Genomic DNA, 14,519 nt, shown 5'->3' with positions numbered 1-14,519 from the left:
GAATGGGATGTAGTTAAAGTATATGGCAAATAGGTTTACCAGGTTACATCCATATATTTTATAGTGTTGAACCACAAAACTTATTTTCTCTACACAATTTGCATAATTTATAGTTGAAAATAAAATTTACGGAACCCTGCTTTACTTTGTGAGTTAAATAAGATAAACTAAAAAAGCCCAGTTGTTCTGAACTGTTCGGAAAATTACTTAGAGTACATTGACCCCTTTGAAAATTCCTAAGTAGTGATTGACATTGCAAATATCAGTTGTCTTTGTCATTTGTAGAGACATTGACGTCTTTGGGAAATTGTTTATTTATTATTTATTAAAATAACTTAAAAAATTAAAATTTGGTACAAAAATGAAATAAAACTTTCCATAATTAAACATGTTTCTTTATAATACACAACTGCATCCTGAATTTCACACCCGTCACTGCAGCGCGGGAATATTTTGGTCAGTAGAAGTGACTTAAAACAAACACAAGGGTAAGTTCAATCACTCCCACCTTCTAATTTTTAATTCTTCTTTCAAACACGACCCCCAAACCCTAAAATTATTTTCTAAAATCTTAATTTTCAGATGATTATTATGGAAGATAATAGATCCATGACATTCCACTGTTCGGAATTGTCTTCCTCAATGTTTCATAAACTCTATGAGCAGAAAAGGACAAACAGATTTTGCGATGTTACCCTTTATGTAAATAACAAGATACTAAAAGCCCATCGCAATGTCCTAGCCTGTAGTTCGCCCTATTTTGATTCAATATTGAAGCATCATAAAGTAGTTAAAGAACAACTTACTGTGAACTGCTTAGATAGTGAAATATTTAATAGTGTTTTAAGCTTCATGTATACAGGAGAAATCACTGTAAGGCATTCCAATGTAGAGGAACTTCTTAAACTCGCAGACCACTTTATATTAACCAAAATAATAGAATATTGCATAGAATTCTTAGGAACCAAATTAAACTTAGATAATTGTCTTTTCACTTACTTTTTAACTCAACGCTTTAAGTTAAAGCATTTAGGGAATATTGTAGAGAATTGGATAGCTAGTCATATTGATAATGTTTGTGATGGTGAGGAGATTGGAAGGCTTAGTTCCAAGGAGCTTCAGGATTTTTTTAGAAATAAAGTAAGTATATGTATAAATTATCTTTTGTTAAGTGGGTTGTAACAGGTATTAATAATTATTGTAGAATTTCATACTAACCACTCAAAAAGCACTAGCAGTTCTTTCCAAGTGGGTTGTGGCTGACTTAGAAAGAAGGGAAAAATACTTTGAAAAACTTGTTAGGTGCTTCTATACTAACAACTTAGAACCAGCAGAAGTGTTTAAACATCTTGACACCAGCATATTATATTCCAAAAGTGAAATTTGTTTATTCAAATTTTTAGATTATCTAGCCCAAAATAGTTGGACACTATCAAGTTTTAAAACTCGGTATGAAGTTTTACAGGCAAAGTATGGGCAGGTAAATATTGTCATTTTCAATCCAAATCCAATTAAGTTGGAAATTTATATTTTTGTTTACATTTTTGTATTAGATGGTTCTTACTGATTCAAAGAGTCAAGAGCAAGAAGCAGTTAGAGCAGAAAAAATAGTAATAACAGAAAAAACTGAAAATAATGGATCGCAAAATGTGTTGAGTTCTGTGAAAGTTAAAGCTCGACTGAGAGATCAAAAGAGACTGATTTTAAAAAAGCTGATGTTGTTTGGGTTGAAACCAAACTTGAGAATGGCAGCTTTGAAGATGTTAACTTGTAAAAAGCAGCATATTTCACTTAGTGAAGCTGAGAAAGAAGATGCCGAAGGTGAGTATCCATAAATTTACACTGTTCGTCGACGACCCACCTATCTCGTTCGGGATAAGTAGGACGAGACGGTGACGAGATGAGCGCTTTCGACGCAATAACTTTCGATTGAACGAGATCTAGGTTGTTAGGGTGAAATTTTCTATGCATCACCTGGGTGAATATGACGGAGGCTAAGTGTCTAGGCCTGACATTAAATTGTAACCTGTGGTGGAGTGCTCAGATTGCCTTGATAGTAGTGCCTTAGCAGTAGAGCTGCTGAGGAGAGTTTTGCCATAAAACGTTAGTCAGGTTGGGTATCCTTGATAGCACCCAGAGTCTCTTGTTTCGTAGTTTGGTAATTAAAACGCAATAATAAGTAGACACATTCTACCTATCACCATTTTGGCAAGAAAATATCAGTTTACGCCGTGTTTCTATGTGTAAGGTGACATTCAAATTAATATGTTGGCAACAACAGTGAGCATGTAGGGTGGTGGTTCACATGCAAATATTACAAGGTCAACGCGTAATAGAAATCATTTTCAGGCAGCAACGATGACAGTGATGAGAGAATAGGAATTAAATGTCCTATTTGTTTTGCCACTATCAACGATAGTTTATTACTAGAACAACACTTAGCCCTAAGCCACGCGAAAGATGTCACTTATAAATGCGGAATATGTTCTTTTGTGTGTCAGTATCATGGAGACTACTTAAACCATATGAAAACGCATTTCAATGGCCCTCCGTTTAAGTGTGATTATTGTTAGTATACAACAGTCTCGAGAGTTCAATTAAACTGTACAAATGGTGTTTCTTTTAGGCGAATTTAACACTGAACAAATTTCAAAACTTATCACGCATAGAGCCCAACATTTGGACGAATCGATTTACCAGTGTACATTTTGTTCTTTTAAGGTATGAACTGAAATTTGAATTATTTGTACTGGTATTGGTATATTGTGTATTGGTATTGAACTTGAAATTTCTAATTCTAATTCGTGTCCGATTGCTTGGTTTTAGTGTCGTCAAAAACACAACTACATTTCTCATATGAAAATCCATACTCCGGAGAAAACTCACAAATGTGAGCACTGTTTTAAGGCTTTTAGATTCAAGCAGAATCTAGAGGCACACATTTTGACCCATTCCAGCGAGAAAAATTTGACTTGCGATTCTTGTGGGTATCACACGAAATTTCTTAGTCACTTGGTGGCGCATAAAAGGATCCACACAGGTGAGTTGATTCAACATCTTAAAGTGGTCTCTCAGCTGAATTTAGATTGTGACTTGTGGAATTTATCAATGCCATTTAACAAGCTTATTAGACACTCTAGTATTTCTCCTTAATAGTTAATACTTCTAGGTGAAATTTTTCGTTGCTCTTACCCGCATTGTAAATACACAACGTCTAAAAAAAGTCAGCTTGCAATTCATTCAAAAACCCATAACAGTGCCAGTAGTGCTGGGGGTGCAAGACCACATGCCTGCTCAGTATGTGGCAGAGGGTTTATGGAGAAATCTCACCTCGTTAGGCATGAGAGGTATTTTCGAACTGTGTGAACCAGATATGGTGGTGATCCCAAAATTTTCTAGGATTCATTTAGAAGAGAAGCCATTTAAGTGTTCTAGCTGTGATTACGCCAGTTCACGCAGAGATAAGCTGAAGGAGCATTTTACGAGACATCATGGGGAGAATGCGTCGGCAAAGGTAGGTTCTTTTCTGATATTTGTTGTTTAGGGATAAATGATGTAAACGTGTTAGTGTCCTACAATCGTTCAAAAACCATATGGTTACAATTAGCAGGTTTTACAGGTTCCATATAAAGCAAGGCCTTTAAGAAATGGTTCAACTTCAACTTCTACGTCTTCTTCTAGAAGTAAAAGTCAGGTATTTGATTTATTAAATATTTAATTCTTTGGAAAAAAACCGCTTTTCCTGCTCTCATTCAGGGGTAATAATTGTTAACTTATTGTAACTTCTGTATTTTGAAAATGGAGCAGTTAGCAAACTGCAACTGTTCCAGGCAACTAGGTGCGCCAAAATAAACTGATTTTAGAATGCGCAAGATAGTTCCCCTGCGGTAACATCGAGCGGTAGCAACATAAGTAACGCAACCGTAAACTTCACGCAATCGACTAGCACCAGCTCTAACTCGACCAATGTTAGCCAATCGATTGCCGGTCCTGAAATCCAAGAATTGATAATGCATCATCAGAACCATACAACTCCAACCACAGGTGCATTCACCATACATCAGTTCGGTTTGTTCCAACGGACAAGACCACTATTTGATTTTTATTCCTGGTCGAATGTATACGACTGAAAATTCCAATGTAATGAATAACTTAACCTGTTTAGTTGGAACAAACACGGCATTTTGTCAATTTTCTCCAGAGGAGTGCCTAGGAACAAATCATTTGATTCCAGTTATTAACGCGGCAACCTACCCCCACCATTTCTCAGAACATGCCTCGGAGTTCCATCATGCCCACACTCACGCCCACAACATCCATAATCAACTATTGGCAACTACGGCAGCTGCGGCCGCAGCTAGCCACACCCAGAGATCCGCTTCTGCTGGTGGAAGTCATAATGGCAGTCACGTCATGTTGGCTAGATCGAACCATTCAACAGCTACATCGACTGCGGCTGCAGTTGCTGCGGCCATGATGTTAGATCCAAGGTTCCATCACAATACTACAGTAAGTTGAATTTTGAAGTTATAATTTATAGAATGCGAAAATTCTTGTAATGCCGGTTACGAAGGGATTTGCCCACGTAGTGAAGTATTACTTTAAACTCTTATTTCTGCACGTATTCCTCGGCTTTTAGGTTCCATACCATCCTTCCACTACTCCAGTTTCAATGGCAATGGCAGCTGTTCAATCCTCGCAGCAAATCCAGGCCTCGGGACAAGCAGCAGAATACCCACCGCCTTTACAGAATTGCATGACGTTGTTTTAAATTTTAGTTTAATTTGAAAAGAAATAATTGTTAAATGTTGATTTTTCTTTGTTGTTCGCATCAATATTTAGTTTTATGGTAGTTGACGTGTTTTCGTTTTTATTATAGTCTAAATGTATTTTTCACTACCTGCGTATCATTATGGATCTCGTGCAATTTCGGAAACTTTATATCGGAATATGTTAAATGATATTTAAAGTAAAAAATACAGTATTAGTGAAATGAAGCGGTGTTTCATTGAGTTCCAACAGCAATGTTTAGTGTTCCTGAATCGATGTGGCCAAAAACTGGCAATAAAATGCATAAAATTATATACTTATATTTTATTTCTTGAGAAATTTTCTTGTTGCACATAAGGGGGTATAAAGTCCCTAAACATATTCAATACACAAGCAATCACTACTGCAACGATTAAAAGACTTTTTAAAACGACTTTGGCACCAGCGCTATTCCTGTTGCAGCCGCTAATTTTGCAACAGGACGTGCACGAATACGAGTCCTTGGTCTTGTCACAGTTCATACCGAGTCCTTTGGCCATATTCTCGTCTTCGAAATTGCAGGGAGCCAGCCCGCATTCGCGTTTCACGACCAGCTCTTTGGCTACAAATATCCTTGTTCTAACCTTGGAAATGGTTTAAACCTACAGGGCGACAATTTCAAAAACTTTCTTCCTTAACAAGGGAATCCGATTGTATTATTAACGCTATAGCATTTGTAGGATACTTCTAAAAAGGATTTTTAAATTCTTTAACTGTAGATATCACCAGTAGGGAGTTGTAATTTGAGGTTTTTAAGTAAGAAGTGACTGGGGGTGAGCAGATAATAAATTTAGTTTATTCGTCATTTGGGTTCCCCCTCCATATTACAGAAACGGTTTTCAGCAAATTTTGATATACAGGGTGTTCCAAAAAGAAATTGATATGCAACGCCCAAAAATCTTTTATTTACGAGATGACCCGAACAAATTTACCAGTGCCAATCGGATGGTCTTCATTGAACTTTTGCAGATCTTCCAGATTTCGACCAATAGTTCCTTTATTTGAGAATTTTTTTGTTACTCAGATATACCCATTAAAAATTTTTGAAATGTTTCCCTGTAAAATATTATTTAATAATACCCTGTTTGGTGATGTGAATTGCGCATCTATCGTAAGGTTCTCCGCAAGGTTTAAGGTCCCTGGCTTCGCATTCTTCGTCGTCGTATCTTTTGCACTGGTAGCAAGACAAGCGGTCCGAAGCAGCTGTGACAATAATGCCTTAAAAATTGTTACACAAAATATCAATTTTATTAAATGCAAACGAGTGGAGAAATTGTTTAGAGACTTACAATTTAATATCAATAAAGACAATATTGGGATAACCATTTCCTTAGACGACAAAGAATAAATCAGCATATTTACTCTTTAATTATCGACGATTAAAAATCGCGTTTTGTACATTGAATGTGTTTCTGACGTGGAAAGGTATTCGAGATCCTTGCTTCGCCCTTCACCCTTGCGAGGTTTACTGACGAAAACGTAGGACATCCGTCCTGGCGCTGAAGGGCAAAGCGGAGGGAGTATCGGGAAACAGGAAGTTACATACGGAGCATACGCTAAAAACAAATCGGGTGCTCCTGCTGTATTCCTGAATTGATTTTCCTTGCCGTGACACTCTGTTATAGAGGATGTTTGAAGGCTTGTGATTTTATTTTTAAGAGGCCACTAACAACCTAAATTCGACTAAACGTAAGTTGAAATATCGAATATGCTGTTTTCGCCAGGAGTACCTCGAAAATAATAAAAGAAGAATCAAATAAATAAAAAAAGATAAGAAGTGCTCGAAGGCTGCACCCTTCATTTCCAAGCACCGTTCTACACATCTCCTTAAATTCTGCGCTGATCTTCAAGCGTCCCTTCTTCTTATTTTGGTCCTTAAAGTTATGATGATGTTCTTTCGCAGCTTTATAGTTCCCCATAAATAATAATCTAATGGGGAAAGATCTGGTGAGCGTGCCGGTCAATGTATATTTCGATTGTTCGAAATGACTCTACCAGGAAATATTTCAGACAAATAATCAGCCACTTTCACAGCGTTATATGGAGGAATGTGAATCTTGTTGGAACCAAAGGTTATTCAAGCGCTCGAGGCAAATGATATTATCGATGCAATCCCTAAGGTAGGTCCTTAAGAAGCGCAAATACCCATCTATGATCAACCTGTAATCGTAAATGTATGGGACAATGATATGAATGGCCAATGAAATATAAAGGTAACTCAGTGGGCACTGAAAACTCTTTTCTTTTGCGTCCCCGAGTATTTATTTTTTGAACTGACAATAAGCGTCAACGGCGTTTTAATCTCGCAAAAACCGGCATAAAAATCACGAAAGCTCCTGCTGAATTTACGATCTTACTTTGGATACATTTTTAGAGAACAACACAATTTTATCGCTTTTTCTTCAATGACACTTTGTAAATAAAGCAGCTACATTTTATAAAACTCCAATAAAGTTATGATGCCACGATAATGAGCTGATTTAGTCATATTCATCGCAACATGCTCATGGCGAATTTCATTTATGGCCGCAGTTAACTTCTCCCATAACTTTTCGGAACTCATATTAAAAAAATTTGCAGCGGATTGTGACTTTTTACTGCGCCCAAACCCATCACCGCGGCAATAAAATTTGCCCATTATTTTTGAGAACGCCCCGTTAAAATCTCGGACAGTCGATCGGATTCTCTTATGCTTTTTGTCCATCTTTAACTAAGGCCGTTTTTGAGATGCTGACATCCAAATTTGGTTCTTCACGAACCTCTAACGCGTTTTGAATTCCGATCGCGATTTTGTCGTGTTATATATTCTTCTTGTCGGCTACCAGGAGTATGTATGTGGGCTAATTTTCTTCACAATGTCGTTGTACATTCTTGATCATGTATGGCAATAAATCAGGAATAATCCACTGCATCAGCTCTACGGGTGTCTCACAAACGTTGGTGCAGATTGGTATGGGGTGAAAGAGCGTTGAAAAGTAATGCATATATTTAGAAAGTTTAGACCATTTGGCAAAGAAAAGGTACAGTTGAGGAAAGTGAGTATTTCTAATGGTTCTCGAGATATTTTTGTAAAACTCCGGCGCATGTGCCATGAGTGCGCTGGCAACATTCTCAGTTCAGTTCAGTCCTTAAAATACTATGGAAAAACCGTATTTTATGATACGTGAAATACTCGTTGGAGAAGTATAATTTGTGCATTTGTTGTTTCACTTTTTTGTCATTTTTCAACTTAATTAATTTAAATTAAAGAGAAACTTACCTAACTCAACCTCGTTACTTCCTTAGAAATCTTAAGCCAAATTTTATCCAGAAGTCTTAAACCAAAATTTTGCCTCGCGCTGAAAGAAGTTCCGCTTTTATTTCTAATTTCGTTCGCCCTTTTAATTGATGATTTTGAAGTGCCAAATCTTTGATTTCCTTGATGCGGCTTCGATGGCCGTCGGGGCCGCTGTTCGTCCTGAACTCCTTCTCGGCCTTCTTTAAAGCCTTTGTACCGTTTCGGAAACACTTGATTGCCGCCCAGCTATGCCACCAAAGGTCCTCGGTAACGTCCTCAACGTTTCAGCGGCGCAATATTCATTCCGCAAACAGCATTTAATAAATAAAAACTTTTAAAAATAAATAAAGTTTTTGCTCGACAAAATTGGGCATAGCGAAAGTCGATAAGCCCGTTTTTGTATGTTTACGAAAACAAGTGCGCAAAAACAGTTGATAATATTGACAGAAACTTTATTCAGACGTCACAGATATTGCTACCAACCTAAAAAAAAAAAAAAATCTTACAGCGCGCGGGACATTTAAATGAAAAATTGTCCTTTTTTTTCTCACAGTGGTATATTTTATTAAGGCGTTATTGAGTAACTTCGTCCGCATCTGGCGCAGTTGAAAACAAGAGTGTTGGAGTTTTTTTTAGACCACTCTCCGAAAAAGGAAAACTCTGCCGCAACGAACCCGAAAAGAATATTTTAATAAAGCTGTTTAAGAAAAATGCTTTCCTTCTTTGTTTTCTGGCCTTCCCAGTAGAACCATCTGGTCGGGCATAATTACCCGACGGCTCTGGGCAAAAACTGTGTGAAGACAAAACCGCAGGTTTTTCGATCCCGTATCTTCATTTTCCCTATTTCGCGCACAAAAAGTCGTCTTAAAGGGAACTTGACTATTTGTATCAAACATCAATAACGTGTTTCTTCATTTTTCATACGGGCGTGGAGCTATTTAATTGCGGTTCTCAGGAAATATTGGCAGGTTCTGATGTTGGCGATGGTCGTCCATCTAGCGATGGCCGAACCGACAATTTTGCAGTTGCAGGACTTTTTAAGTAAATAAAACAAACAGATCTCGGCAGTTGGCATTTTTGCCTAATTTACTGGCCGACCTCCGCAAAAAGTGATGAACATTCGGTGGCTATCAAGCCAAATGCGACTTTAGAATTTTTCAACAAAAGGCAGTCTCAACCGAAAAAGGCAGCAGAATACTCACTCACGTCTCAGAAAAACACGAGCACGTGCCCATATACACAAAGTTTTGGCAAAGAATCTATGAATTAAACATTTTATCGGATTAAATTCCATATAGTTTTTTGTTCTTTCGGATCCACGTGCTACGGCGGTATGCCGCTGGTGCAGCCGTCGCAGCGTCCAAAGGCTGTCCAATGAGGACGCGCCCCATATCAAATGATTTGGTAACATATTGTATGTTTTCGAATTTCACGATTAATCATCGGTTAATCACCCGGCACCATCCAGAGTTGTACGTATTTCTCGACGAAATATGTTATGTTCTTGATTACGCCTTTCAGCGATAAAATTTAATTGGCAGTAAAGTGGGTTCATGAAAACGACCTAATTCTAACATTTTCATAACAGTTTTTTTGCAGATTTTCTAGCAAAACTGTTCCTGAGTTGCACCTGGTCGTTATTTTTACATTATGCCTCCCCGATCCTCTTGCTTTCGATTTTCAACGCAGCTTCATTAAATTTGTTTTAAAGAGAGTTCTTGCGTTCTACAAAGGATTTTTGATTTTTTTATTTTTTTTTTGTTAATTTTGCACAGGGTTTTCTTCTTCATTGCGAGATGTTCAGGTGTGTACGGTTTGCTGACGCATTATCAAAAACCTCCCTGAGATCTATAATGAGCCTTTCTACCGATTGTAAAGAAAAATTGGGCTATTTCTTGAAAAAATACCTGGAGAGAAATTAGCGCATACACCCAAAATTGGCGATAAGGTTTTTTCCATGTTTCTTCTGACCTACTTATCAGATAATTGTCCGTTTTCCCTGAGTCGTGTGATAAAGTCTTATAGATCCAAGTGTAGCTTCGCTGCTTCCGTAACCAACAGCTTTCCGCGCTTGCGTGAGATCATAGTCAAAAACACAGCTTCCGCGGATTTTCCTGAGACCCCGTAGTCCTTAGAGGCATTTTCGGCCAATTTTCACAATAATCACCTTAGCCTCATCACTTGTCAACATTTTTTTTTAGCGTACGCTTTATCTCCATTAATAACCGCCCATAAAACGTACATAACATACGTTTAGTAGGCTTTTTATCATGTTTTGTTTCCATGTTTAATTACTTCCAGTCAAAACAATGTTGTCGCATATACAATGCAAACGGGCAATCATCATCGAGAATTATGAACGTGTATATAAGTCGCAACTTAAATACTTTATTATTGCACACGTTCAGGAATGGATTTGTGGCGGCTCAAAAACAGCAAAATGTGCTGCAAAAACCCACAATATGTGTAGGTATAAATTACATTACCGCACGGAACCGTTTACGGAGTTTCAATTTAAAACCCTGAAGACTTGCACCGGGTTCTCAATTAAATAGTAAATTAAACTGGTTAGTTAGAAGCTAATTGGGCAAATGTTACGTTCGGTGACGAGTTTAGATTTTGTTTGTATAGTGGTCAGACGTGGTCTTTTGCCTTCTAATGACCAGGTGCTCTGCAATTTGAAATTCGGGGGCACATCGGCCTAAAGGAAATCGGAAATTCAACTCTCGGCATTGAGACTAAAAATGAGGCTGCACCTCGAGAGCTGCCTCAGTTGTTTTTTTTTTGTTTTTTAATTGAAAATTATTATTCAAATTTGTCTCTAGCCGAAATTTATTGTTAATGAAGCTCATCAACGTTGTGGCTTCTTTAATCGCAAGGATAAAGTGGAGATTTAAAAAGGGAAATCTTAGGAGGAGATCAGGCCTATTGTGGGGATCCACTAGAAAGGGTAATAATGCTTGTGGGGTAACAGAAAAATCTGCGAATAAAACGTTTTTCATTATGGCATCCTATCTGAAAGGAAATTGACTGGCTACGAAAGGATCCAGGATGGAGTTGGATTGGCAAGTTTTGTTATAAAATTTTGGCAAAACGTTAAAAACGCCGGGAGGTGGGACGGGGACTGAGACATTGTTGGGACACCCGGTATGCTGTTTGGTGCAAACCTTTAAGACACTGAAACTGGAATCTTCCCACTTGACGACAACTCAGCTCAATGCTAGAGAACAGGAAAACATCCATGACAGAATGAGGTCCTGCCCGGACAGTTTGTTCATCTGCGAAGCGTGTCTCAACCCTCAACACTCAATACACAGGGACATTTCTGAACATTTGTCAAATATGTATTTTTTTTTTAATATTTCAAATTTATTTCTCGACTTCGTGACTTATTGTGAGTGGCTTCCTTTGATGGACAAAAACGCTTCTTGCACTTCCCGCAGCCAAACATCGAAGATACGAAAATGCCCTCTTGGAATTAACATCTTTTCCCAGAACCATTCCAGCTCTTCTTTCTCTTTGCCTCTTTTTCCGAAGTTCACTCTGTATAAATAATATGTACCGCGAAGGCGTTAATTGTTAATTTTTATAGTGGTACCGAAACGAGATTCCCGTATACTCGGGATAGGTTTAGGTGGTACCAGTAAAAACCAAGAAGCCTTGGCCCGTTTTATAGGGGCCAATGGCCCATCGGCGGGTAAGTACTTTTAATAAAGAACTGGACTATCTCACCGTCCTCGACGAATTGGGTACTAGAACACTTAGTATGCAGTCTAGGTACGGAGTGGTACTTTGGACAACGTTATATCTGCACCTAATGATGAGAGAAATCTTAATTTTCGCGGAGGCAGGTGTAAAGATACTAATTTATTTAATCGTCAGTCCGTGAGTAACGTAACAAACGACCGCGAAAATCATTTATTTGCAGTGGCCTAAGTACTCCAGTAGAGGTACCATCAAATCATAATTTCTCGAAGGCAAAAAGATGAATATATTGAGCTATTAGACAGCTGCGTACATGCATTAAGTAAGCGTCTAATCATGACTTTTAGACTTTAGTAATGTTCTAGCATATTGAGCTTGCCTACAGGTTGTGATAATTTATAGATGGGCAGAGTCGCTCTATGGTTACACAAGATCGTGGTAATAAAGCAAAGGGTATGGAAGATGCATACCAAAGTATGATATATTTTTTAATCGTTGATAATGGCAGTTGTAAGCTGATTAAACATAGGACTACTGCATGAAACAACACTTCTGCATATCGATCTCGTTTAACGTCGCAATCAAGATTTATGACGATCTTAATAAAGTCAGAAAAGTAACTGACATTATATTTGTTCTAAAGCTGGTTTAAGATGATTAAGGTCTAAATTAATTTATGGAAACCCTTCGCTCATTATAAAAAAACTGTTTATCTTGATTTGCCCGATCTGGTCCGAGATTATACCTTTTAAATCTGCGCGCCAATTAGACCAAAGGCATAAAGGTCGTAATAAAAAATTTAATTTGAATAATGATTCGATAGAGGCCTATTTTCTTCGGATGTGAATCGGGTATGTATGTTTGATTGAATTTAATATTATGGAAATTGACGTCTATACGTTAAACCGATACGGGTTTTAATCCATTAAATGTTTATATAAAAGCAATTTGTGATTTCATTGAAATCAGCGGGATCGTTTTAAAACACACGCAGGGGCATTTTTTTGACGACATCTCGGGCTGACTTAATATGGCTCTTCGCAGCTTAACAGGGAGATCGTTAAAAATTGGGTCATTTATCTTCCGGATACGTGTACCTACTCCTCGATGGTTGGAGTGCGGTTCCTTTTGAGAGAAGGTGATTTTTTTCTTTTTTTACTCTGAAGTGGAGCTACTAAGCAAATCAGATCACTCCATTTTTAACCTTAAAGAAATTGCTGGAAATCCAAAACACTCAAATTTGCCCTAATTCGTCGGTAGCCGGAAGATTATGAGAAAATGGTGCGACCTCAAGTCAAGTGAATTTTTGCCGATTTTTTATTAATCGAGGCACTGTTCACTTTTCTTTTTAATAATTCGCTCCCTTGCGTGATCCTCCTCGAAAGGAGCTTTTTGCTGCCCCTCATCGGTGCTCTGCGTACTACTCTTACTGATTTTACATCAATTTTAGCCTAAGTGCCTGGCCGCCTTTTCCCCATTGTTAATCTTCATTTCGCCGATACACGTATCCCACTTCTTCGACTTTTAAATTATTTTTCCTTTTATTTCTTGCAGTTAATTTTTTCTCACGGGCAAACTGAACTCGCCCATCTCGACGATTGTAGCTAGTTTCGCTTTTCGTTGTTTGGACCGGGACCCGGGACGCCTCTGGCTTATGCCCAAGTTTCTGCTCCTTTTTCGTGTTAGTTAAGGAAAATTCGTGCTATCGGTCGGGTCACGCCCTACACGCGGTCAGCTTCACGTCTACAAATCAAATACTGTGAGGTTCGTTCCCAATCAAACAAAATCGAAGTGATTATTTTAACATCCCGTTAAATGAAAACAATCAACTATTTTTTCTGAGCAGTACCGCTCTCGCGGGCGAGGAGGCTGCAGAGGGGAGGTTGGGCGACAGTCCGGATCAGCGGTTTTTCTTGGAATTAGAGGGGCCAGATTCAAAACGTTTCCCCGGGGCACCAGACTAAGGCTGGCCCTGTTTCTAGCACCCCTGTGGATTCTAAAGTCTTATGTTCAGAGAAGCTACATAAATTAAACTTTAAATACCTGGCCTTGTATATCGGCAATAAAGAATTATCTTCGGAATTTCCCATATTGATACGAAACCAAGACATATGGCCGGTCCTTGACTACTTGGCATAAGGTGGTTGGAACCCAATCGCCACAATTTCAAAACCGAACGGTTCTATAAATTGGTGCGGACAGTCACCATCCACCGACACAACGATCCGAAATCACTTTTATTTGTCTCATTCTCTACCAAATTGGGAATCTGTAACGAGTTCGGTTTTGATACCAAATTAGTAAACCGAACCATTTAAGTGGCAAGACCTCTTTTGGCCTCCAGTAAATCTTATAAATAGTTTGTATATTTTGTTTTGATTTTACATAGTATGAAGATGGTTCCATTTATTTATTAAAAGTAGATTTAGTGTAAAACGTGTGATTGGGAAAGCTCCTGGCCAGCTGAGCCAAAGCCCTGGTCAAGCCGGCGCTTTAAGCGCACTTTGTTAAAACGTCTTCGGCGTGCTCAAATACGGCGGGATAGAAGACCTCTGTGTTACCCAACCTAAGTGTTAACCTCCTGAAATTCTTCAAGGGGTAGAAACACTTTTTCCCCTTTTGTCTTCTATCCCCACTTTGCTTTTTCCCGCCCTAGATTATCAACAAACCTTTTTTTTATTCCTGCGATATTAACTAGAAATACCTCTTCCTCTCTGTTTTGCCAGAA

At 38.2% G+C, this 14,519-nt stretch overlaps 2 protein-coding genes across 4 annotated transcripts; one reads left to right on the top strand and one right to left on the bottom strand.

The window, feature by feature from the left end:
* The first annotated feature begins 282 nt into the window (after window positions 1–282).
* On the top strand, window positions 283–4,997 carry LOC136347760 (uncharacterized). Of its 2 annotated transcripts, none has more exons than XM_066298034.1 (13): window positions 283–488; window positions 583–1,140; window positions 1,205–1,480; window positions 1,554–1,821; window positions 2,350–2,568; window positions 2,627–2,721; window positions 2,827–3,040; window positions 3,170–3,347; window positions 3,400–3,514; window positions 3,620–3,694; window positions 3,864–4,044; window positions 4,235–4,509; window positions 4,640–4,997. In XM_066298034.1, the coding sequence occupies exons 2-13, from the start codon at window positions 583–585 to the stop codon at window positions 4,769–4,771; spliced, it is 2,586 nt and encodes an 861-aa protein (XP_066154131.1). In that variant the 5' UTR covers window positions 283–488; the 3' UTR covers window positions 4,772–4,997. The 2 variants fall into 2 exon arrangements, with proteins under 2 accessions (XP_066154131.1, XP_066154130.1); XM_066298033.1 differs by having other exon boundaries at window positions 3,611–3,694.
* An 82-nt stretch (window positions 4,998–5,079) lies between these two features.
* On the bottom strand, window positions 5,080–6,490 carry LOC136347761 (uncharacterized). 2 transcript variants are annotated; one of them, XM_066298037.1, is made up of 3 exons: window positions 6,099–6,490; window positions 5,890–6,012; window positions 5,080–5,371 (listed from the first exon to the last, which is right to left on the bottom strand). In XM_066298037.1, exons 1-3 carry the CDS (start codon window positions 6,163–6,165, stop codon window positions 5,088–5,090), a joined length of 474 nt encoding a protein of 157 aa, XP_066154134.1. In that variant the 5' UTR covers window positions 6,166–6,490; the 3' UTR covers window positions 5,080–5,087. The 2 variants fall into 2 exon arrangements, with proteins under 2 accessions (XP_066154134.1, XP_066154133.1); XM_066298036.1 differs by having other exon boundaries at window positions 5,890–6,027; window positions 6,099–6,468.
* Window positions 6,491–14,519: the final 8,029 nt, after the last annotated feature.

The sequence above is a fragment of the Euwallacea fornicatus genome, chromosome 30 (genome assembly GCF_040115645.1).
Source record: "Euwallacea fornicatus isolate EFF26 chromosome 30, ASM4011564v1, whole genome shotgun sequence".
Lineage (NCBI taxonomy): Eukaryota > Metazoa > Arthropoda > Insecta > Coleoptera > Curculionidae > Euwallacea > Euwallacea fornicatus.
This window is presented reverse-complemented; position numbering and strand designations above follow the sequence as displayed.